Genomic DNA, 25378 nt, shown 5'->3' on the forward strand with positions numbered 1-25378 from the left:
GACATGGAGGAACCCTGGTGTGACCATAACAATGGCATCCCAGCCCAGGTCACGTTGTTCTGTGAGGAGATGCGCACTCCGTCACCGTTCACACTGTCATTTTGCCCTCCATGACAGTAGTCATAAAGCATCGACTCCTGATTTAAGAACTTCTTCATTTTTATGTTTAAACAGTTCAGAGAGCAGCGATACTACAAGCCACCTGAGTGACACACTGGCAGATAACACGGAGCCTGGCCAAAGCGGAGGGGCTGCCTGCTTGCCTTTGACAGCGGGAGGTGACAGCCTGGACTTGGCCATTGTGACGCATTTACAATACTGCATCCAGCTCTTAGAGGTAAGAAAAAGAAAGATATACAACAATAATAATAATAATAATAACCAGATACAGTGGTGTGAAAAACTATTTACCCCCTTCCTGATTTCTTATTCTTTTGCATGTTTGTCACACAAAATGTTTCTGATCATCAAACACATTTAACCATTAGTCAAATATAACACAAGTAAACACAAAATGCAGTTTTTAAATGATGGTTTTTATTATTTAGGGAGAAAAAACATCCAAACCTACATGGCCCTGTGTGAAAAGTAATTGCCCCCTGAACCTAATAACTGGTTGGGCCACCCTTAGCAGCAATAACTGCAATCAAGCGTTTGCGATAACTTGCAATGAGTCTTTTACAGCACTCTGGAGGAATTCTGGCCCACTCATCTTTGCAGAATTGTTGTAATTCAGCTTTATTTGAGGGTTTTCTAGCATGAACCGCCTTTTTAAGGTCATGCCATAACATCTCAATTGGATTCAGGTCAGGACTTTGACTAGGCCACTCCAAAGTCTTCATTTTGTTTTTCTTGAACCATGCAGAGGTGGATTTGCTGGTGTGTTTTGGGTCATTGTCCTGTTGCAGCACCTAAGATCGCTTCAGCTTGAGTTGATGAAGAGATGGCCGGACATTCTCCTTCAGGATTTTTTGGTAGACAGTAGAATTCATAGTTCCATCTATCACAGCAAGCCTTCCAGGTCCTGAAGCAGCAAAACAACCCCAGACCATCACACTACCACCACCATATTTTACTGTTGGTATGATGTTCTTTTTCTGAAATGCTGTGTTCCTTTTACGCCCGATGTAACGGGACATTTGCCTTCCAAAAAGTTCAACTTTTGTCTCATCAGCCCACAAGGTATTTTCCCAAAAGTCTTGGCAATCATTGAGATGTTTCTTAGCAAAATTGAGACGAGCCCTAATGTTCTTTTGCTTAACAGTGGTTTGCGTCTTGGAAATCTGCCACGCAGGCCGTTTTTGCCCAGTCTCTTTCTTATGGTGGAGTCGTGAACACTGACCTTAATTGAGGCAAGTGAGGCCTGCAGTTCTTTAGATGTTGTCCTGGGGTCTTTTGTGACCTCTTGGATGAGTCGTCTCTGCGCTCTTGAGGTAATTTTGGTCGGCCGGCCACTCCTGGGAAGGTTCACCACTGTTCCATGTTTTTGCCATTTGTGGATAATGGCTGTCACTGTGGTTCACTGGAGTCCCAAAGCTTTAGAAATGGCTTTATAACCTTTACCAGACTGATAGATCTCAATTACTTCTGTTCTCATTTGTTCCTGAATTTCTTTGGATCTTGGCTTGATGCCGAGCTTTTGAGGTGCTTTTGGTCTACTTCTCTGTGTCAGGCAGCTCCTATTGAAGTGATTTCTTGATTGAAACAGGCGTGGCAGTAATCAGGCCTGGGGGTGGCTACGGAAATTGAACTCAGGTGTGATACACCACAGTTAGGTTATTTTTTAAAAAGGGGGCAAACTTTTTCACACAGGGCCATGTAGGTTTGGATTTTTTTTCTCCCTAAATAATAAAAACCATCATTTAAAAACTGCATTTTGTGTTTACTTGTGTTATATTTGACTAATGGTTAAATGTGTTTGATGATCAGAAACATTTTGTGTGACAAACATGCAAAAGAAGAAGAAATCAGGAAGGGGGCAAATAGTTTTTCACACCACTGTATACACAATTTGGTCAGTTGTTTTTTTTAATGTAAATTAAAAAGGATGTCTTGGATATCAAAATGTTGTTTTAACATTTAAAAAAAAAAAGGATTAAAATGTATAAGAAAATAAATTGGATATATCAAAAAAAAATAATCAGATATACACATTTGTGTAGTTTTTCTAAAAATGTAATCAAAATAGATGTCTGGAATATCAAAGTGTTGTGTTAACATATTAAATACAGAATAAAACATACAACAAAAAACAAAACAGCAGTTCATCGTAAACCCAAACTGCTCTTATGAGGAGCCCTCACTGCGGTGACCACCGAGTGGGATCAGCATGAGGCTGGACGGGTGCGAGTAAGAGTGAGGGGTGCTGTGTGCACCTTGGTGGATGTGTTCTGAGGGAATATTCACAGAAAAGAGTCAAATGAGAACCCAAAATGAAACCCGAATAGCAGGAGACAAGTGAGCAGGATGAGAAATCTGCCAAGGCCTGACATCCTCAGTGGATCATCTTTTAGTGGAAAACAAAAGCACATTTTTTTTCAAACTACATTTTACTAGAATGCAAAACTACATTTTTCATTGCTATCTTTTAGTAGAAGAGAAAAACAAATTTGGTGTCCTATAACTTTTAGTAAAACTTTCCTAAAACTTTCAGTCACTCAGTAATCCCTCTTCTCAGGTCTAAATTACTCACCATGTTTAGCGTTCTCTTTGACAGCAGCTGATCTCCTCCGAGGGAGATGTGCTTCTACAGAAAATATTCCTTGAGAAAATCACAGAGCAAGCTTTGGTGTTGGGGACCATCGGAGAATTTAGCATGGAAAGGACTGGAATTGCTTCCTCGGTGGCAGAAGGTTTGTAACTTGAATCTCTTTCACTATAACAAAAAAAAAATTAATCAAATGAAACGTCATGCAATTAAACAAGCTCATGCAAATGTGAAAATGAATATTTCATGTTATGAAACAAGTGGACAGAGTAATTCATGCCCTCTTCTGAATTAAAGTCTTTATATCCCTTCTACAGAATTATATAAATAATGATGGGCTCTGACTTTTTGAAACCCTTAACTAGAATAAGTGTGTTTAGGATAGATAGATAAATAGAAAGGCACTATATAAAAGATAGATAGAGTGAAAGGCACTATATAAATGATAGAGAGATAGAGTGAAAGGCACTATATAAATGATAGAGTGAAAGGAATAGAGTGAAAGGCACTATAAAAAGGAAAGAGAGTGAAAGGCACTATTTAAAAATAGTGTGAAAGGCACTATATAAAAGATAGATGGATAGATAGCTAGTGTGAAAGGCACTATGTAAAAGGTAGATAGAGTGAAAGGCACTATATAAATGATAGAGACAGAGAGTGAAAGGCACTATATAAATGACTAGCAAAATACCCGCACTTCGCAGCGGCGAAGTACTGCCTTAAAATTTTTATTAAGAAGAATATTAAACCTTTTTAAACTGAGGGAAAATATACCAATAACTCACATTGTGAGTTCGTCCCTCCGGTTGTAACATGACCAAGCTGTGCGCCGAGCTTACTCTTAATCATGCAAGTACAGTCGGCCATGTGAACAGTAATCTTGTCTGAAATCTCACAGCTTGGATTGCTGCTGTCACAATCGGTTTGAGTTTCATGGTTTGTTTCAATGACGACAGTATTTGTAGGACTTGTGTTGAAGTGACATTCGGCATCTGTCAAGCATTGTAAGCACACAAACGGTTTCATCGATAACTTCACATCCAGCTTTTGAGAGTTTAAACATTCATAAACATCAAAGTGTCTACTACTGAAATCGTCACCTGTGAATCTAAGATGTTTAAGAGGCATTGGCGGTTTTCGAAAGGTATAAAATATTTGGCCATTTCGGTACACTTGAAAGCGACAACTGAACAATTCAGCGGCAGCCATCAACTTACATGCAGAACCATAGGTGAAGGGCTTAAGCATTTCACTCTTCTAGTGCTCCTGTTTAGTCTAATTATCTCCTGTACGTCATCAGTCCACACCTTGAAGCTGTCCAGTCATTCAATACATAAGACACAATGGATATCAAGAGTGAGCCTGATATGGCCGTGCAATATGTAACACAGAGAATGGAAAAGGTAGATGCCATCTCCGGGCATGGAAATCACTCGGCTAGTGACAGTTCTTTGTTCAGTGGTGATCACCTCGATAGACATGGTAATGGGTGTACGGTTGGAATGATAAAGGAAATGGGTACCTGAACAATGTAAAGTAAGTCTAAAATACCTACACAATAACTATAAGCGTAATAAATGAATAATAAAACAGCAGAGCAGCCGAGGATTAAATAAAAAGACCGTAGTTATCAGCAGGGAGACGTGAATCCTGTGGCGAAGCAAGGAAGGGAATGTAGAGACTGGAGCGATGGACAGCCTTATATAGGCAGGCAGCCAACAACGTGGGAGTCGTTGGGATCGGGGACCCAACGCCGCCTCACACTGTGACCGAGCTGCAGGCTATGGACGTATATATGTACAGTACAGTCCAAAAGTTTGAACACACCTCCTCATTTAATGTGTGTTCTTTATTTTCATGACCATTTACATTGGTAGATTCTCACTGAAGGCATCAAAACTATGAATGAACACGTGGAGTTATGTACTTGACAAAAAAAGGTGAAATAACTGAAAACATGTTTTATATTCTAGTTTCTTCAAAACTCTGATTACTGCTTTGCACACTCTTGGCATTCTCTCGATGAGCTTCAACAGGTAGTCACCTGAAATGGTTTTCACTTCACAGGTGTGCCTCATCCGGGTTATTTAGTGGAATTTCTTGCTTTATCAACGGGGTTGTGCAGAAGTCAGGTTAGTTGGATGATCATTTATTTTTCAACAAGACAATGACCCCAAATACACCTCCAGGCTGTGTAAGGGCTATTTGACCAAGAAGGAGAGTGATGGAGTGCTGGAAATGGTCATGAAAATAAAGAAAAGACATTGAATGAGGAGGTGTGAACAAACTTTTGGCCTGTACTGTACGTAAGTAGGATTCAGTTAGCATTGGGAATCTGCGTACCAAATTTCTTGAAGATGGGCCCATATGTAACAAAGACCGTTGAAAAGTTCAATATGACGGCTGACAGTGGCATCATACCACTGAAATAAGTACGTACATTGGTTTCGGTTAGCGCAAGGAAGCCGCCTACCAAATTTCGTGAAGATGGGGCCATAAATAAGAAAGTTCAACATGGCGGACCTTGTTGACCGTTATGACCATTACGCATTGAATTTTGAAATGAAACCTGCCCAACTTTTGTAAGTAAGCTTTAAGGAATGAGCCTGCCAAATTTCAGCCTTCTACCTACACGGGTAGTTGGAGAATTAGTGACGTTGGAAAGTTCAATATGGTGGCCGACAGTGGCGTCATACCACCGAAATAAGTGCGTACATTGGTTTTGGTTAGCACAGGGAAGCCACCTACCAAATTTCGTGAAGATGGGGTCAGCCTTCTACCTACACGGGACGTTGGAGAATTAGTGACGTTGGAAAGTTCAATATGGCGGCCGACAGTGGCATCCTACCATCGAAATAAGTACGTACATTGGTTTCGGTTAGCGCAGGGAAGCCGCCTACCAAATTTCGTGAAGATGGGGCCATAAATAAGAAAGTTCAACATGGCGGACATTGTCGACTGTTATCGACCATTATGACCGTTACGTGTAGAATTTCGAAATGAAACCTGCTTAACTTTTGTAAGTAAGCTGTAAGGAATGAGCCTGCAAAATTTCAGCCTTCTACCTACATGGGAAGTTGGAGAATGAGTCAGTGAGTCAGTGAGTCAGTCAGTCAGTGAGGGCTTTGCCTTTTATTAGTATAGATAGAGAGAGAGAATGAAAGGCACTATATACAAATAGTGTGAAAGGCACTATATAAAAGAAAGAGAGAGTGAAAGGCACTACAGTAATCCCTCCTCGATCGCGGGGATTGCTTTCCAGACCCCCCCGTGATAGGTGAAAATCAGCGAAGTAGAAACCATATGTCTGTATGGTTATTTTTATATATTTTAAGCCCTTATAAATTCTCCCACACTGTTAACATTATTAGAGCCCTCTAGACATGAAAACACCCTTTAGTCAAACGTTTAAACTGTGCTCCATGACAAGACAGAGATGGCAGTTCTTTCTCACAATTAAAAGAATGCAAACATATCTTCTCTTCAAAGGAGCGCCGTCAGGAGCAGAGAATGTCAAGAGAGAGAGCGCGAGATAAAAGCAAGCAATCAAAAAATCAATACCTGCTTTTAAGTATGCTGAAGCACCGCGATAAAGCAGCATTTTGTAGAGGAGCGTCCGTGTCTTCTGTGCAAACAGCCCCTCCGTCAGGCGCAGAGAACGTCAGAGAGGGTGAGAGACCAAGAAAAGGAAACAATCAAACACCGCTCGGGCACATCGTATATCATTGAGGAGTTTTATTTAATACATAATACATGCTCTGATTGGGTAGCTTCTAAGCCATCCGCCAATAGCGTCCCTTGTATGAAATCAACTGGGCAAACAAACTGAGGAAGCATGTACTTTAAATTAAAAGACCTATTGTCTGCAGCAATCCGCGAACCAGCGAAAAATCCGTGATATATATTTAGATATGCTTACATTTAGAAGCCGCGAAAGTCGAAGCGCGATATAGCGAGGGATCACTCTATATAAAAGATAAATAAGAGTGAAAGGCACTGTATAAAAGACAGACAGAGTGAAAGGCACTAAACAGAGGTTAATTGTTGACATGTCTGCTCACTCAGTTCTGTTCCGTGTCCTGAGAGGGCCCTTTGACCTCAGTACAGATTCAGGGTCATCCCTTCTCCATCCTTTTCTCGTCTCCATTGTGATTCATCCTTCCTCTGTGCTGTTTCAGCTAATTTCATGAACAAGCAGTTACTGTGTGCAGCCGTACTTTAGCAGACAGGAGGCGCTCATGCCCACACGTACACACATGGCATAATGATTGTCCTTTCATTCTAAATCAATTGCCGTCCAGTTTGCACACACACACATTTCTTGGTCACATCCAATTTTGCTTGTGTGTTTCATTTGCAGCAAATCCAATATTCAAAACTGCAAAGTCCTCAAGGGCAAAAAATGAGGAGGCGTGCAGGCAGCTGTGCAGATGAGTGTGGTTTTATATGCGACGCAATGAGATTTGATTTGCTTTGTTTATCTGAAGTAATTCCAGCTCTTAATGAAACACCAGCCCTGCTATCATTCTGGGAAGAGTGTGCCGGACCGAACAACGTCTACTACACCAGCGCAGCCACAGTGAGGAAGAACATGAGCGACTGCATTGCTCACCGCCATAACTGCCCAGACAGTATTGGAGCAGGTAAGCGCTCAGTCCCGTCTTTCTTTTGCGAAGTGTCTGCCTATTGTCTTTTCCACAATGTGATATCTTGCACAGAAATCCGGTTTGGTTAAATATTGATGGGCCAAGAGAATTTCCACTGTGGAATATGAAGAGAGTTAAAGGAATACGCCACCCAAAAATAATAATGTTTTATGTTTCCTACTCCATGCAGTTTGTAGCGATAGCCAAGAAAAAAAATGTAAATTTCATGTTTTCATGGAGAACGAACATAATGATGTTTCTGAATGAAGCAGTCCGAAGAGTGACCAAGGAGGGACAAGAAATATATGAAATGCCCATGGAAAAAATCTAATAAAGACAATGAAATCAAAAGAAAACAAAAGTAACTCTCCTTGTGAGTTTCAGCTGCAAAATGCTTGTCCGGTGCAGAGTTTATTACGCTATGTACTCCAAAAAGGTGCCGCCCTCCAGTGCCTCCATGGTTTCAGTAGCTATGGAGGTGGACAAGCCAAACGTCTAGTGAATTACCACAAATGGCATTACAGTCCATCCCGGGACTTGTGCTCAGGTCTGTTTGGAAGAGGTGCTTAGCGATGGCTCTCTCCCTGCCTTGTGGTTGACCTTCCTACTTGGACAGATCTGGTTTGACACTCCCAGTGCTAATTTGTGCCACACTGAAAAATTCTACTTCAAAAATCAAACAAATCCACAAACCAAAGATCCGAATGGAATCGCTTTTAGCTGCAGTGTGAACATCGCCTTTAATTTTACAAGGTATGAACAACTGTGCCATGCAATGGACTGATGCTCCATCTGAGGTGTCTTCACACCTGTCATGCCAGTGTTCTACGGATTCGTCCTGCTTTGTCAAATTGTATTACCGTAGCACACCTTGATAGTTCCTGTATGTCTTTAGATCTGCAACTTTGACAGCTAAAACGTACCCAACACCAAATACAGAGAAAACTAAGAATGACATTAACTTAGAAAGCCTAGAAGTTAATGTTAATGGCAAAACTATAACTGGAGGGGGAGTCAAGCTAAAGTTAGAAAATAGTATTTATTAGGAAATGGAATACACCTTAACAAAACTGATCCTGGCATTTCTCAATGGAGTCTTCACCATTCTCGATGCACTTGTGTCACCTGCCTGAAAATGCCCAGATTCCAGCAGAATAGAAGGTTTGGTCTTGTCCTGCCCACCACTCGTGCACCGGAGTTATTGTCGAACACTACAAGCTGAGGGGTACCACAGTCACTAGTGCAAGTTATTCTGACTTGCTGGAGACCAACATGAAGCCTGCTATTCGATCCAAGCGGTGGGCACTGCTTAGGGAATCCATTCCTGGACAGGTTTATCCATTCCCGGGAATGACACAGTGCACAGGCATCTCACATGTGAATGGTTTTAGAACGAGCGACATTTATTTTTAATAAAACTACTGCAATATGTTGACACCAATAAAATACTAACCTTGACTACAAGCAGTTCATGCTGTCATATAAGTACATGAATCTAGTTAGTTGCGGTAATAAGTGCGTAGAAAGCACAATGTGTCGAGCGTGCGGTCGTCCAGGCGAGAGCGCACCAACTGTTTTCAGAATAATTTTACACAGTTTACACTTAGCTCACTGGCCTAGCTTTTAACGCAAAAAATGCTGCCAAACTCGTCGTTTTTAAACTCGACAAACTCGGCCATTCGTACGAGGCTTTCAACACAAACAACTGATGTTCCGACTGCCAGCTGGACCCGAGCTCTGCTCCAGTTGGAAACTTGACACCAGCCTGTACTGTCAACAGCACAGACGTCAATGAAGTCTGCCCCGTCCCGGCATTCGTGAGCTGCAGAGCGCAGACTCCTCCCAGTCCACTGTGCTCAGTCTTAGTGGGAGCCTGGAGACTGACTGACTGCTGCTGGTCTGTTGTTGACTGAATTAATGAGCAACACACTACACCATGGGCCATAAAACCGTGCCACTTAATTATTTTCAGTTATAACTGTTATTTCTTGATCGATTTTTACACGCTATATATGCAAGCTTGGCCGTTCCCGTTCAGCCGGGAATTCCAGCAGTTTCATTCCCCGGAATGGGAAACGTCCGGGAATCCCGGCAGCCAGAAAATGGATTCCCTGGTACTGCTGTCTCAAGGAGTCCTCTTGCTGCAAGGCAATGACAGACACACTGCTAAGAACACCAAGGGTTGTCTGGAGAAACTGAAGTTTGAGGTATTGCCACAGATTTGGCACCGTGTGACTTCCACCTTTTTGGACTGCTGAAAAACATCTGGATGGTCGTCGATTCAAAACCGATGACGACGTGAAGAAAGCGGTGCACGAGGGGTTGCGAAGACGAGACAAAATCTTTATACCGCTGGAATCCGGGCACTTCCAGGCAGGTGGCACAAGTGCATTGACAAGGGTGGAGACAACATTGAGAAACGACATCATCAGTTTTGTTAAGATTCGTTCCATTTTCTAATAAATCCCATTTTCGAACTTTAGCTTGACTCCACCCCAAGGTAGAATACTTTGTATGTGCCTCAAACTTAATACAATTTATTTTTCTATAGCCCAGAATGTCTGAACCTACTCAGTAGATGCAGTGGCGTAGCTCGAGTTCGGGCCGCTCGGGGCGGGGCGGGGCTTCAATTTGCCGCCCTCCAACATATCTGAATATGTTAAACTATTTAAATAGAAAATTAAAATGATGTATAGAGAAAAATTAAGATACATTTTGCATAGCTTTTTTCATATATAAAGAAACAGTAATAATTTTGTATATACATTTATAAGCATCAACTAGACAAGAATATAGTATAGACGCACTGATAAGCCGTGTTCTAATTATTAGTTTAATATAATTACGCTACGAAAACCAGAACCAAAGTAGTGTACAAGTGATTGGTGGGGATGTTTTCTGCGCAGAGCAAGAACGCATTTGGATTAATGACGAAACGAAATTATGAATTGTAAATTAGTTGTTTATCTTCCTAGAAATTATTATCGGTGTAATGTTTGTTTATTTTTGTCATTGCCTCATAAATTTCAACTGCTGTGTCTGATGCAGGAGGACAGTCTGAACGTTATTTTTCAAGCATTTGTGGTTAAAAATCAGAGAATTTGACTTTTTTCATACATGAGTGATATTTTTTACCCTGCTGCTTACACACGAATTACTGTATACTGAGCCTTTTGGCCAATAATGCCGCCCCCAAAAAATGTGCCGCCTCCTCCGCCCGCCCCTAGCTACTCCACTGAGTAGATGTATTTCTAACTATTTTGGAAACCCTCGACAAACGCAGCTACAATCCATTGGAAAGTATAAAGGTGCATGCATGTCGCAAATCAGTTATAATCACGTTCTGAATTTTTGTATAAGACAAACAAGGCAAATCAACAAGCCTGTATTGTGAATAACAGCAAGGGATAATAAACGCGGGGACAAAACGTGGCACAATTGCGAACCCCGAGTGAGACAGCGGATATGATTAACTTCCACGAAATGAGGTGCAAACTGTTAAAAGACAAAACCTCCAGAGAAAATGCGGGACACATCGTTATAAGGTAAGGCAACTCCATTCTATGGGCCGTGACAGAGAACAGGCGCAGTCAAACCCCGCCTGCAGCAGGAGTCCTCTCTGATTCAATGGGCGTGTCAACACGCTGGGAATACATGACGTAACTGCGTTGTGAGCATGCGCAGTAATTCTAAGCAGCAGCGCCCGACGGACAGCATGTTTCGATAGAACGCTCGTCTCGGCTCCACTACATGACCTTCAACAGCGTTGACAGGAGGTTGAATAAGTTTAGCAGTGGTGTCGCTTCATTTTATACTCTTTTTTTTTTTTGTTTGTTTTATCTTTTTCAGCCATTGGGTCTGTCGTCAAGGAAATGGTGGGGAGGAACGAGCTGGCCTCCTCTCTCTTCTCTCCTTCCAGTTCTCCTCAGGAAGTGATAACTCTCTTCCAGTTTTATACGTATGTTAAAAAACATAACGTTTGCAATATTGAAGATCTACTGACTCATATTTTTGATCAAGGTATGTGATCATTTCTGGAAAGAAGAATGGGAATTTGGTCAGAAGGATGTTCTTAAAAGGCAAGAAGATGCAGAACATCAGATATCTGCGGGGATGCATGGGAGTTTCAGAGTCCCCAAGTGAATGGCCCTGTACTGTTTCAACAAGAAACAGTGAAAAAGATTTAAAATACAGGAATGGAAGATTTAACGTGGTCAGAACTTTACAATTAGGGGTCGATACCAAAAAGAGAAAGCAATCTTTCGCCAAGCTAGAAATGCAAGACAAGAATTTAAAACCCGTTGAATGAGAAGAAATTCCGAATATCAGGATCAGAAAGGCACAGAGAATCACACGTGAAGTATTTTTTTATCCAAAACGGGGATAAAGTCGCACATGCCAGAACTTACAGGTCATACACACTTGACGACATGAGTCGTGCAGTCCTGTGGAACTCAACGAGATTTGTGTTGGCAACAGCCGACACAACTACCACAAAATAATGGAGTCCATGGGCAGTCCTAAATAGTCTCGCAGGAACATGTCAGAAATTATTATGTTTTATAGGAAAGCAGATAGGGAGAAGCTAACATCAAAATATCGGATCTACTGAATATAAAATTTTCAGCTTGGCAATATACACCACCAAAAAATCCAAAGTTAATAAAATGTACCAAAAGTAACAGGCCCACGACCTGCACCGACTGTCATACTGTCTCTCGTAGAGCACATCAAGACCCCAATGTTCACAAAGATGAAGGAGAAGTTCAAAGGCAGACTGAAACTGAAGGAATATCTTTAGGGTTATGGGTTGCAATTGTCACTCTTATTTCGTTTTTGTTTTGTTTACTTGACTATCCACATTTGTACACAATTAGTTATCATCAGGTACTTTAGAACAGTGGAAGGCTGACAATCCAGAGACTGTTTAGCACATGTGTTGTCCATTTGTTTAACTAATTCTTGTACCAAACCATCATCCAGGTACATGTCATTTAAAAGCTGCAAACTACATGCCTTGCTAGTTTAATTTAGACCCTTTGTTTAAAGAATTGCTTCCTGGCTTCTGTCCTAAATTCACTTCTCTTAGTCTAGTCTTAGTCTGTGTGTCCTTGAGTAGCAGAGTCACTACTTCAGTGAAGGAATGCTGCTGGGTCAACTTCATTGTATGGAGGAATATTTCAGGTAAAATTAAATCAACAAATAAACAAATCGGTGCATAACAGATAGTTATAGACTGTGCCTTTAAGTTACATCTTTTTAACAAATAGAACTGAAAGGCACTATATGACAGACAAAACCAAAAAGCAATACACAATAAATATAATATTACAGTATATAATAGTCATCTTCTTCTTTCGGCTGCTCCTGGCAGCAGATCATCTTTTTCCATATCTTTCTGTCCTCGTCATCATGTCCCCTCTCACCACATCTATAAACCTTCACTTAGGCCTTCCTCTTTTTCTTATCTGGCAGCTCTATCCTTAGCACCCATCTCTGATTATACCCATTATCTCTTCACTGCACATGTCCAAATGACCCTCTAATGTCTCACTACTGCCCTCTAGACCTTCCATTTCACTCTTGCCGAGACCCATCTGTCACAAATTACTCCTGACACTCTTCTCCACCCATTCTGCACTCTCTTCGTCACCTTCTTTTCCACACTCCCCACTACTCTGTACTGTTGATTCCAAGCATTTAAATTCATCCACCTTCGCCAACTCTGCTCCTTACATCCTCACCATTCCACGGACTTCCCTCTCATTTACACACATGTATTCTGTCTTGGTAGTCCTACTGACCTTCATTCCTCTCAAGGTATTTGTTCCAAATAAATGTTACCTTTTTACAGAGCTACGATAATAATTATTAATTACATTCATGTAGTGTTTTCTCACTACTAAAGCGCTTCAATGAGTGGGGAGCCACTTCAGCCACCACTAATGTGTAGCATCCACCTGGATGATGCGACAGCAGCCATTTTTGCGCCAGTGCACTTACCACACATTAACTTTTATGAAAGAGATCGACAATGATTAGGAGGCCGGAATAACTAGGACATGGTGACAATTTAGCCAGGACAGCGGGATAGACCCTACTCTTTAAAAAGGGTACCCTGGGGGTCTTTAATGACCATACTCAGGACCTCTACTTTACATCATTGTGACTGCACTGGCGCATTGGGATCCACAACTCAAGAGATGGAGCTTATGACAGTAGAAATGCTATATTAAATGCCAAGATGTCTGCTTTAATCCACACCTGAGCTGTGTGACCCTCTGTATGAAATTTTGCTTCTTCTGTGTTTGCAGTAAAATAAGGATTTTTTTTTAAATTAATACTACTACTGTAAATTATCAGAATGGGGTTCAATATGAAAGGTGCTATATAAGAAGTCCCAGGGCTGCCACTGCAGGCTGTACCACAATTATCGGAGTGTCCTGAGGGACTTACTTTTCTTGCTGCTGTTCTCCCTGTCAAACACCGTAGGTCATTTCAGTTCCCTTTTTCCTGACATTCTGCTGCTGCCAGTGCCCCATCCAGAGAGGCATGGACTCCACTGCGAGTATTTGTGATCTGCAGTCAGCTTAGGGTTGATACTAAATAAAACATGTAAAAATCAGTTTATACCATTGATTTTGCTGTGATTGTAATCATTACCACTTATTTTTATATACTAATTCATATCAAGCTTATTTTAATACAAACAGTGTGACTGTTATTTTGTTATATTTGAATTGTACAGGAACAGTGTTGCTTTTTCCAATAAAAATGTCAATTGTGACAGTTTACATTTTTTGGCTACAGCCTCCGATATTTGGAAAAATAGAATGTGGCTACTTCACCAGTCACAAACACGACCAGTGGATGCAAATGACACAGGCCATGAGACAAATGGGTGATAACATTAGCCTACAAAACGCCAGACTAAAGACCATTTCAATAGCAACACACTCGAGGACTGTACAATTCCTGGCCTAAGTGTCAGTAAATCCATTAGTGGGCATTCATATTCCACCAATTTTGAGTTGGAGGAAGTAAACGGAGACACTATAGGACAGACACACAGCAACACGTTATAACCACAGTTACCCTTCTAAACCAGCAATTGACCCAGCCATAAAACTCAAGGGCCACAATATATTAAACCTTCATTTATGTGTAGCCGCATCTGTACGTTAGCGAGTAATCTGAACTCCTCATAGCAAATGGCTGCACTGCAATCATTTTGCTATTGCAGTAGCCCTCACGTTCTTCTTTAAACCTCCTTCAATCAACCGACACAGAAGCACCTTCTAATAGATGGGCTACTAAGGCTCATTTGAAATTAAAACTGAAGTACAAATGCACCAGGTACAGTTGTAACTTGGCACGTGTAAAACCACACATGGGGGGCATGTTCTAAATCCTTGAGACAAAGAAATCATGGGATGGTCTATTAACTGATTGCCAAATAAAACAAATGACATCAAGGTGGCAGGTAGAGGAGTGCCCTTTAGTAGAAGTCAGTGTGGGTATTCAGCTGCTGTTGGTGGTAGGTCTCTTTTGTTGTGGTTTATTTTTAAGTCTGCAGGGTAATCCAAACAAAGGAGGATAAAAGTTGTCATCCTAAGTGACCTTTACAGAAAAGATCCCCACCTTTAAAATTGAACAGTACCAAGTAAAAAACAGAGGCACTTGGCAACAAGTCAACCCTAGTTTTTAGAACAAGGCAGACACCCACTCCTGAATGAATCAACATGCCTTGTTGCAAAGGTAGACATTTTCGCCACAGCAGAACTTCATCAGGAAGCACTTGACAGACACATTGATAGTAGTGCCGTTGGTGTTCAGGTTGTTGTAATGCTACAAAAGTTCCAGTTTCTAAAAAGTCCCTAGTTTCTGCAGCAGGAAGCCACCTAATGCTCACCACATGCCCATTTAGCACTGCAAGTTTAACATTTAAAAAGACCAATGGTGTTAAAACGATTGTGTATTTGGGCACTTGGTCTAGACGGTGCAAACACATAACCAGACCAGTAATCAATACCCATCCCTAGAAAACATGAGGCAGCAGACCTGACTGTTAAAGCTTCAGTTCACTTTTCTGCCAGTAAAGTATAAAAAACCCACACAACAGTGCAATCTACAGGCTTCAGAATACACAAAGGAGGGTATTTCATATTGGATGTAATCAAAGTATATTATCGTCTGCCAATGATGATAGAAAAAAAAGTTACTTCAGTTTTAGAGGTTAAGGCATATGTAGCCACAAACCACAAGATTTCTAGGCTGAAATGATTACAAATTAGTGGATCTAATGCTGCTGGTAAAAGTACAGCATGTATATGATCAACCTCCAAAGGCCATATGAAAAGAAATTCCCCCTTGGGGATTAAGTATATTTATAATAAAAAAAATTAAAAAAAACTTCCCAAACAGATGCCTATACTTTAGCCGGAGCCATTAGATTAAGAAAATAAGTTAACTTGGTTTTAAATAAATTACAAAATTGCTAAAAGCAGCCCCCACCCCACAAGTTAACTACTCTTTAAAGAGAGGACACTTAAGCATGAATTGCTTCTTTAACTGCAAAAACGTTGCAATGAAAACAAGTGGTTTGTGACATTTATTACAGAATAGGTACAAACAAATTATATACAAATGTTAAGCAAAATGTGCATTAAAACTGCACTAAAAAAGTCCATTAAAACTGAGCAGCAGCCTAGCTGCAACATAACTACTGCACAGTTTAGCCCTACACAAAGGGGAGAAAAGAAAAAAAAAAAAACTGAAGGGCTGTTAGGGAATTAAAAACCTAAAACAAAACTTAAATAAAAATAAAAATTGCTTTAACAGTTTTCATCACAAGCATCCTCATGAACAGATTCAGCATCAGTTAAAATTGTGTCTACATTTTCTGGTTCCTCCAAAACAAGATCTTGCACCGCTTCCAAGTTCTCTGGACTTTTCCCAGTTAATCTCTAGTAGAGGAAAGAAAAAAAAAAAAAAAAATTCAATGCAAGGAATGCTAGATAAGCGTTTTTTTTTTGAAAAACCCTTCACCCCCCCTCCCCTTTACCAATTCAACCAGCGTCATGATAAAATTGCATGCATTCATTCTTAATGTACTAGTCCAATTAGCAAGGTGATAACTGTTAAGACTCCATTGGTACAATGTTATAACTGATCCTTGAAAGGTACTTTAAAATCCATGATCAAAAGAGGCAGTAGCAGTAACAGCTTAAAATGCCCAGGTACTGTGGTGTTTGTGCAAGAAACATTTGAAGCATCTGGAGAGAACAGATGTGCGGTAAGAATTACTCTAAACTGGTCTTGCACACAGTGTGAAGAGTGTAGCCTGTAATGGACGGCTACATTGTCAAACCTTGACATACAAGCTGTGTGGGGCACATTAAAGATAGTATGGCCTGGCTAGCTCCAAGAGAGCAGAGCGGTCTTCACACTGCAGAGATAACCTGTTGTATCCAGGTTCAGAGTGCTAGCTTGATATGCAAAGTACTTTATGACCAGATTAATAGTTTATTTCCTAGTCAACAAATATTACAGCTTATAAAAAATATCATTTAGGTTAGTTAAAACAATTAAATGTGATCAAGCAATTAAACTTGATGGTTGAGTAGTGTATAGTGTGAAGAAAATTGGTTACTTTTCCTTAACTACTCTGGAGTTTATAGCGTTAACCTGCCAATGAACAGGATTTACATTTAGCATATTTATAAGCAACTGAAATTTAAATAGTTGGTTATGGTTTCCATATAAAATAAGATTGAAAATGGTGAATATCACACACATACCTCAATGAGACTGGTCATGTACTGTACATGTTGAGCAAGTTCTAGCAGCTCTTCATTTTCTTGTTTTAAATTCAATATGGTCTCATTTTTTGACTCTATTTCTTTATGTAACTGAAAAGAAAAAAAAAAGAAAAAATTAATAACTTTCAAATGTTTTACTGAAAAATCAAGTCAACCTTGATAGGTAGAAAATAAATGTACTACCATGTACCCTATTGCTCTGGCCATTTACAGTTGTTTCAACTCATTGGCGATATACATTTATATTCATACCAAAATTCCATATAGATTATATGGGAACCAGAAAAAAAAGGCTTAAAATGCAACTGGCACTCATAGCCCTTTTAAATTCTTCAAAATTTAACAGTGCAGTAACCATGCCATAAATGTGTTTCCATGCACACACAAAACCAAGATAAGGAGTGTAACTCTTAAATCAGAAACCTGGTTTCTTAAATCTCCATTTACATGCACACACGTTACAACTCCAATAAAATCACTGCATTAGGTTACGCTTTACTTATTAAATGAGTACTTTAACAATGTAATGCAAGTTACTTTTAACATTACCCTGAACACTGTTGCCGAGCTTAGCACTGGATGTATAGATAAGGGGGGCGGCGAGTTACTCTGAGAAATCTGTGTTAACTAATATCGGAGACCAAAAACTCAGTTACTCTAACTGGAATTAGGAATTACATGGCATTAAAAATGGGTTTCTGTGACTAACTTTTTTTTTTTAGCACATGGGAAAAAAATGCATTGATTGTGAAAGTTGGCTAAAGTCTCTTCGCCTCAGCTCAATATAAACCAGCATCCATACACCCTCCACAATAAGATCTAGTAAAAATTAACAGTCTAAATATTCACTACATACAGGGGTGATAGTGAAGGAGAAAAAAAAAAAAACCACACCCCACACACACACCAACCACCCACTCCAATGAGAAACAGACATTACAGAAAACTGCAGATAGTTTGTAGACTTCACTAAAGGACTAGGCCACGTTCAAATAATTCAATTCAGTCCCTAGATACTGTACATGTAAGTTTACAATAGATGTTACAACTCACAGTTGCACTACAATTCCACAGCAAAATAAGCTAGTAATTACCTTTTCATTTTCTTGCAAAGTTTTAAATAGGGCTTTCCTCCTCTCTTCTGCCACTTCTTTCCAGTATGCAGCTGTTGGGGTTTCTTTAGGTAGGGGTGGGAGGAAGAAGTTTAAAAAAAAAAAAAAAAGTGCTTTTTGGCATTCACAGTTCAGAACAGTACAAAGGAGTGTTGTCAGGGTTACACAAACTGAGGGATGACCGATACTGCACTCTAGACTAAGTTTAGCTTTATTTAAAATTAGATCTACCCAAACAATATACAATATTTGATCACTGCAATAGAGAGGCTAGATGAGGGAAAAAAAAAAAAAAAGTTTTAACTAACCCCAGTCTTAGCATAACCATAACTACCTTAACATTCTCAGAACATAAGCATCTTTATTCCATAATCCAAATTATGCCAGGCAGCTGTACTGTAAAGCATGTAACAGCCACAAAAAACAATTTTAAAAAGTTACTTATGCAAGTTTTTTTTATTAAACACTGAAGTAGAACAAACTTAATCCCCCCCCATTTGTTAATAAATTGACAAGCAGGTTTTAATTAATATATTAACCATCACAATTTGATAGTGCAGTTTAAAATTAAAAAAAAAAACCACACACACACACCCTCTTCACCAAGTTTACAAAACACATATTAACAAGACAAGACTGACCATACTAAAACTTACCTTTAACCATAAGTTCATAAGCCTCATCTGTCATGACTCGGTCTTCAGTACCAGATGGAACAGAAGGAATTTCAGCTTTAGATCTTTTTGAACTTCTAGAGTTTTCTGCAGCCCAAAGTTTTCTTTTTGGAAATGGCTTAACCTCCTAGAATGATAAACGGTTTTCATACCACAATGGCATTTTCATAATGATAATAGTTCTCTAATGTCAAATTAATGTTTAAGAATGCATCCGTACATACTGATGTCATATCCCTACTCAAATGCCAAAAAGAGATTACAGAAAACTGGTAAATGCAGGTTTTAAAAATTTACCTCATTTCTCCCAACTAGATTTCCTGTTGTGGCAGAAGGCTGGATCATTTGCAAGGTCTTTCTAGGAATTGGGACACCGACTCCCTTTGTAAAGCTCTATAGTAAAACAAACCAATGCTGAAGTTTAGAACTAAAGTAAAAAAAGTGTACTAACCCAAAACTCTGTAAAGACTTTGTGAATAATTACCTCTTAAAACTAAATCCATTGATAAGACAATACACATCATATCAGTATTAAACATGAATTGCTGCTATGTTATTTATACTGCGCATTACTGGAAAGGGATACCACTATAAAGTACACTTAAATAGCTTAAGATTGTGTACAAAAAAAAAAGTGTTTAATAAAAATGTTTTAGGTACATTCTCAGACTCCTCTACTGCAGTTTAAAAAGAACTGCAAAAAAGTTGGAACATTTGTTTGTTTGGTACTTGTTTGCTTGTGAGAATGATTACATACAATAGAACAATGCTACTGATTGAATAGCTAAACCAGAGACCTATACAAGTATTTTAAGTCATCACAAGTGGTAGGTAGGAAATGTCTGAAAAGGCATGGTTACGGGGTCAATTTCTAACTCTGCTTCCATAGGTTTATAATTAAACACACACACACAAAAAACCCACTCACACTTTAGACAGCTTTAACATACCCTATATACGATGTGAAGAGTACAGGTAAGGGGTGGGGTTATGCTCAAGCTGTACAACTAGTGAGGCCTCACCTGCAGTACTGTGTTCAGTTTTGAACTCCTTATCCAAAACAATAAATGAACACATGCCAGTGATAGAAAAGGTCCAGAGAAGGCTGACTGGCCTATTTTGGGACCAAGTATAAATTATCAGGAGAAACTGAAGGAGGTGAACCTTTTCAGTTTAAGCAAATTGATAATGGGCAGCAACGAAATGTAAATTTATGAAAGAAAATTAGTACAGTGGGTCCCTGTTCCTTTAAAAATAAATAACACAAAGTTCACGCATGTTAGAAACCCCTACCCACAAGAATCTGACACACTGAATTACCAAGTAGGGTGGTGGAGAGTAGGACTTTTGAGACCTTCAAATCTGAACTTGCTATTTTGGACAATCTGAATAAGACTGATGAGCTTGTTGGGCTGAAATGGTCCATTTTTGTAACAGTTTTTCAGATTTTTCCAAGGAGAGGGAGTGCTCAGTACGTAGAGAAAAACGTCACAATGTCATCTGACCCTTCACATATATCTGTATATGATCGATTGTTGTACAGACATGGTAATTGCTGGTGTGATGCATTCATGTGCAGGTCAAAGAAATCCAGTTATTACTTAAGTGACTAATGCTTTTACCCAAGACTACTTACACTAGGTAGATACAATTGGTCCCATTGGTTTTTGCAGTTGTAGTAGCAGGTTTAGGGACCCCCAACCTCAGGGTCTGCAATCCAAAGTCTTAACCTCTACACCACACTGCCTCTCAAAAATATGCCAATAAATTTAACCAATTTCACAATCAAGACCAAGCATTTGGTTCTTTGCAAACTTAGTTTGAGGATGTTAACCCGATTATAAAATGATCACTAGGACACATGAATGCTTCCCATCCCACGTTTCCTGCATGACAGAGGAGCACTTCAGTTAAAGTTGTGTACTGTATATTGATAAAGCACAGGAATTAGTAACTGGACTTGCTTCACAAAAGGGCTTCAACATTAGACAAGAAAGCACTTACTTTAACGGTCCCAGCTGAGCCGTGAACATCCATACGATTTCTCAAGTCAGTATTCATCATTTAAAATGTAGTGCTAGAAATAAAGAATGAAAACAAAGTTATTCTTTATCGCTTGGTGCGAGCCCAACTAGAACATTTGTCGCACATGCACTCTTCGTACACAATACTCTGCCATTTCTACGAAAAACACAATCAGGACAAGTGGCATCTCGCGCGGTTTCAATCAATTTTTTGCCAAACACGCAGTTCTATTGCACAAACTCTGTACAGTAATTTGTTCTGAAGATCCTTCTAATTTAAAATACACGAGCACACGCCGTCCTTTGACCTGATCGCTAAAACTCAAGCGAACTGCACCTACCTGGAATCTGCGTCCAACAGTAAAGGCTTAATTAAGACTATTAGAGACAAAATCCGCGTCCGTCAAGAGCACACCACCTCCTGCCCTTTGCCCCCCAGAATTACGAGTTTTAGAGGTTACGACGGGTGACCTTTTAAAATCCAATATTACCTAGCCATTGTTGAGCATAACAAAAAGAAAACCTCCTGAAGAAAAAGGTTAAACACTCCCGAATAAATTAAACTTACAAATACAAACACGTACATCAGAGAAATCCACGTCCAACACCGCCCAAATCCCGACTGGAAATGCGACTCTAGAAATTGGCGGGGACGCGGCCAAGTAATAAACAAAAGGTAAGCGGGAAAAGCAGAGGGAGACCTCCGGGACGTCACCTGGAACTCAACGGCTACCTGCACATTATTTTAACAGCACCGTCTTATTTTAAATTTACATGCTAAATAAAGTAAATAAATAAAAAAAACTGAAGAAGCGGAACCCATCGCACTCAAAAAATAAGAGAATATTTTGTACGGCAAGATCACATTGCAACTACTACATTAACTACTAGGATGACTCTCCTTTCAAAAAGTATATTATCACTACATCCACATATACACTACGAATTAGCATTTCTGAACCATTCCTAAAACAATAACTCACTCAGAAGACTCCTCTTTTTTTTTCCCGCACGTTGCAGAACCCCGTTTTACCTGAGAATTCAATCCGAGACGCGCGCTTGCATATAAATACTGCGCGTGCGCGGTCACTGAGTCATGTGACCTACAAGAGCAGGTAGAGGAGACGGAAGTTGATGTCGCCGTTCGCCTGCGATGTGCTTCCGAATGTTTCTACCAATCACCCTCGTGGGTGGGGCTTAAGCAGAGTCGGAGGATTTTGAGCAGAAAGAAACAACCGTCAAGTCCATCCAGCTACAGAAATCCATCCATTATCCAGCCCGCTATATCCTAACTACAGGGTCACGAAGGATCTGCTGGATCCAATCCCAGCCAACACAGGGCACATGGCAGATGGCAGGAAACAAACCCCGGGCAGGGTGCCAGCCCACCGCAGGGCGTGCACACACACACGGGACAATTTAGAATCGCCAATGCACCTGTCTTTGCACTGTGGGAGGAAACCCATGCAGACAAGGGGAGAACATGCGAACTCCACAGCTATAGACAGATAGCGTTACATTTTTAAGTAAATTTATGGCACGTTTGATAATAATGCGTTTGAGAAACGATTTCGAAAAGGGTGAATGGCATTGGATTCAGTAATAAATCTAAAATATGATATAAGTACAGCAAAGGTTAATAGAGAAGTTGTAATGGTGGTCAACATGGGCATGTTTGTAACCCCGTTGTTATTTATTATTGTTTAAATAATATTTTTTCCTCATATATGGGCTGGGTTGGGTAAATTACAAAACACAGATGCATCAGAGGCAGAAATATGACACAATAGCATGGGAAAGGCACTATATAAATAAAATGTATTATTATTATTATTAATTAGTGTTTAATGAGGTAAAAGAGTGGGCTAATAGCTGGAGCTTTAAACTCTCAGTAGGTGAAGCACAAAGAGGTTTACAAAGCCCACACTTAATTTTCAGAGGGGACTGGGCAGTGTAATGGTCTGGAATCACTACAGATTTTATTTTTTTTCTCCAGCTGTCTGGAGTTTTTTTTTTGTTTTTTCCGTCCACCCTGGCCATTGGATCTTACTCTTATTCTATGTTAATTAATATTGACTTATTTTGTTTTCTTACTGTGTCTTTTATTTTTCTATTCTTCATTATGTAAAACACTTTGAGCTACTGTTTGTATGAAAATGTGCTATATAAATAAATGTTAATTTTAAGTTATGTGATCAAACTCTTAAAGAAATGCAGCTGGTAAATTATTTTGGTGTGATAAATGTAAAGTAGTGCTGAATATTTGTAGATGTCTGTCCAGATATGATTGACGTGCTACCATATATTTCCTATTGAGCATTTATGTGTGAAGAGCATACTGTATATTGGATCTAACCAGGACAGAAAATGAAGAAGGAGAAGGCCCAGATGCACAACTGCATAAGAGGATGAGGACATCTGAGTGTGTAGTGTGAGAAGCAAACGCCTTACAGGTCCTCAGTTGGCTCCTTCCTCAAATACACACCAAATACGAGTGTCAATTGCAACCGAGAAAGGGCAACTCTGGGATGCTGGATTTACAGGCAGAGTTTCAAAGAAAAAGACCTATCTGAAACTTGCAAACCAAAAGAAGAAGTTCAAATAGGCAAAAGAAAACAGACCTTGGGCGGAAGAGGACCGGAAAAGCATATTATGGTCAGCATCCTGGAGTCGTCATTTCTCTGTTGCAAATTGCACTGGTATTTGGTGTGTATTTAAGGAAGAGGCCAACTGAGGACCTGTGAGGCGTTTGTTTCTCACACCATACACTCTCATCTCCTTGTCCTCTTAATCACCTATACCTTCTACTTGTTTTTCTCTCCAGGCCTAATCCAGTTCCCCCACTTCTCTCAAGACAGTATGAAGACACCTTTGCATGAAATTCACTTTCTTGGCAGACCGGCACATGGAATAACCCTCATTTTGCAAAATAACAACACACTGACACGTTTCTTGAGTAAGCTGTTTCATTTTGGCTAATGCGGAACTTTAGGAATGCCAGTACCTTGTGCCCCAACAGGTTTCATCAGCACTACATCATGCAATTACAAAGGTTTCTCTAATATTAGGATTAGCAGACGTTACTGTTTTTATGTTTTAGGGCCCCAGAATTTAACAAAACATCCGTTTTTAAGTTTGAATACACAGTGGGAGCTCTGAAAATCGAACATACACCATATGAGAAGGATTTAGGCGTCATAGTGGACTCGTCACTCTCATCTGCCAGACAGTGCTCAGAAGCCATCAAGAAGGCTAACAGAATGTCAGGTTATATAGCGCCTTGATGTGTGGAGTACAAATCACAGGAGGCTCTGATCAAGCTTTATAACACGCTGGTGAGGCCTCATCTTGAGTCCTGGGTGTAGGAAACAGTCCAGAGGAGAGTGACTAGGCTGATTCCCGGACTACAAGGAATACATTATGAAGAAAGATTAAAAGAGCTGAGCCTTCCTAGTTTAAGCTAAAGAAGATGAAGAGAAGACCTGACTGAAGTGCTTAAAATTATGAAGGGGAATTAGTCCAGTCGAATGAGATAGTGACTTGAAAACGAGTTCATCAAAGACACAGGGCCACAGCTGGAAACTTGTTAAGGTAAATTTTGCACAAACATTAGGAAGTTAATCTTCAGCCAGAGAACCACAGGCACGTGGAATAAATGGCCAAGTGGTGTGGTGGATGGTAGGACCTTCAAAACTCGACGTCATTTCAGAAGAATTAAGTGGACAGGACTGGCAAGCACGGTTGAGCTGAATGGCCTGTTCTTGTCTAGATTGTGCTAATGTTCTTTTCTTTTTTCCATTCTGAAATGACCAAAACGCCACTCTTCAATGTCCAATCTTACAAGGCGCCCAAAACTCCCCACTCTTCAATCTAATTTGCGTCTACCAGTCTGGAACAATCAATTGTGTTCCTTTTAGATTAGATTAGATACATTTTATTAATCCCATGGGGAAATTCATAGGAGCCATGAAAATCCGGTCAGCCTATCTAATAACCAATTAGCATTTCTCCACTATTAATTAAAGATAAATTAAGAGAGTTGCCCATCGGGACACAATTAAAATTACAATTACAAAGTCTTTTTTTGTATGAAGAGTGCTATACAAAACACCAACCCTAAAGGAATTGCAGCCCTCTGTGAATAATAAATTAAAAATCAGTCATTTCAGGAAGTGACAGTCATTAGCAATGCTAGCAATATCTTGTATTTTTATATCAGTTTAATGGAATCTTGGTAAAAAGGCATACATTTCTATCGGAAACATGAACGTTTCTGGGTGATTGCTAACCCATAAATACTAGTGTTAATTATTATTTATATTAAGCCTACACATCTTATAAATGAAATCATATTTCCTGGTTGGATAAGGGGAATATCCAATAATTAGAAGAAG

The 25378-nt window shown here is 39.8% G+C and overlaps 2 protein-coding genes across 3 annotated transcripts in view; one reads left to right on the plus strand and one right to left on the minus strand.

The window, feature by feature from the left end:
• ripor2 (RHO family interacting cell polarization regulator 2) overlaps window positions 1-12689 on the plus strand; it is a 49210-nt gene extending 36521 nt beyond the window's left edge. The window contains exons 15-18 of the mRNA XM_039738985.1: window positions 175-337; window positions 2717-2852; window positions 7195-7350; window positions 11203-12689. Of these exons, the coding sequence (XP_039594919.1) occupies window positions 175-337; window positions 2717-2852; window positions 7195-7350; window positions 11203-11381 (634 nt within the window). The 3' untranslated portion in view covers window positions 11382-12689. The remainder of the gene's footprint in view (window positions 1-174; window positions 338-2716; window positions 2853-7194; window positions 7351-11202) is intronic.
• Window positions 12690-15948: 3259 nt separating this feature from the next.
• On the minus strand, window positions 15949-22118 carry gmnn (geminin DNA replication inhibitor). 2 transcript variants are annotated; one of them, XM_039738561.1, is made up of 7 exons: window positions 22018-22118; window positions 20965-21037; window positions 19258-19353; window positions 18943-19087; window positions 18269-18351; window positions 17154-17264; window positions 15949-16319 (listed from the first exon to the last, which is right to left on the minus strand). In XM_039738561.1, exons 2-7 carry the CDS (start codon window positions 21022-21024, stop codon window positions 16188-16190), a joined length of 627 nt encoding a protein of 208 aa, XP_039594495.1. In that variant the 5' UTR covers window positions 21025-21037; window positions 22018-22118; the 3' UTR covers window positions 15949-16187. The 2 variants fall into 2 exon arrangements, with proteins under 2 accessions (XP_039594495.1, XP_039594494.1); XM_039738560.1 differs by having other exon boundaries at window positions 21968-22067.
• Between the last annotated feature and the right edge of the window lie 3260 nt (window positions 22119-25378).

This window comes from Polypterus senegalus, chromosome 16 (genome assembly GCF_016835505.1).
Source record: "Polypterus senegalus isolate Bchr_013 chromosome 16, ASM1683550v1, whole genome shotgun sequence".
Taxonomy (NCBI): domain Eukaryota; kingdom Metazoa; phylum Chordata; class Cladistia; order Polypteriformes; family Polypteridae; genus Polypterus; species Polypterus senegalus.

What these genes read in the sequence shown, in the direction of transcription:
- gmnn (XM_039738561.1), bottom strand. Translation starts at nt 21,024, where the DNA reads ATGATGAATACTGACTTGAGAAATCGTATGGATGTTCACGGCTCAGCT. An exon ending in GCTCAGCTGGGACCGTTAAA is followed by an intron (nt 19,354 to 20,964) that starts GTAAGTGCTTTC and finishes GTTTTACTATAG; the next exon opens with AGCTTTACAAAGGGAGTCGG. An exon ending in ATCTAGTTGGGAGAAATGAG is followed by an intron (nt 19,088 to 19,257) that starts GTAAATTTTTAA and finishes TTATCATTCTAG; the next exon opens with GAGGTTAAGCCATTTCCAAA.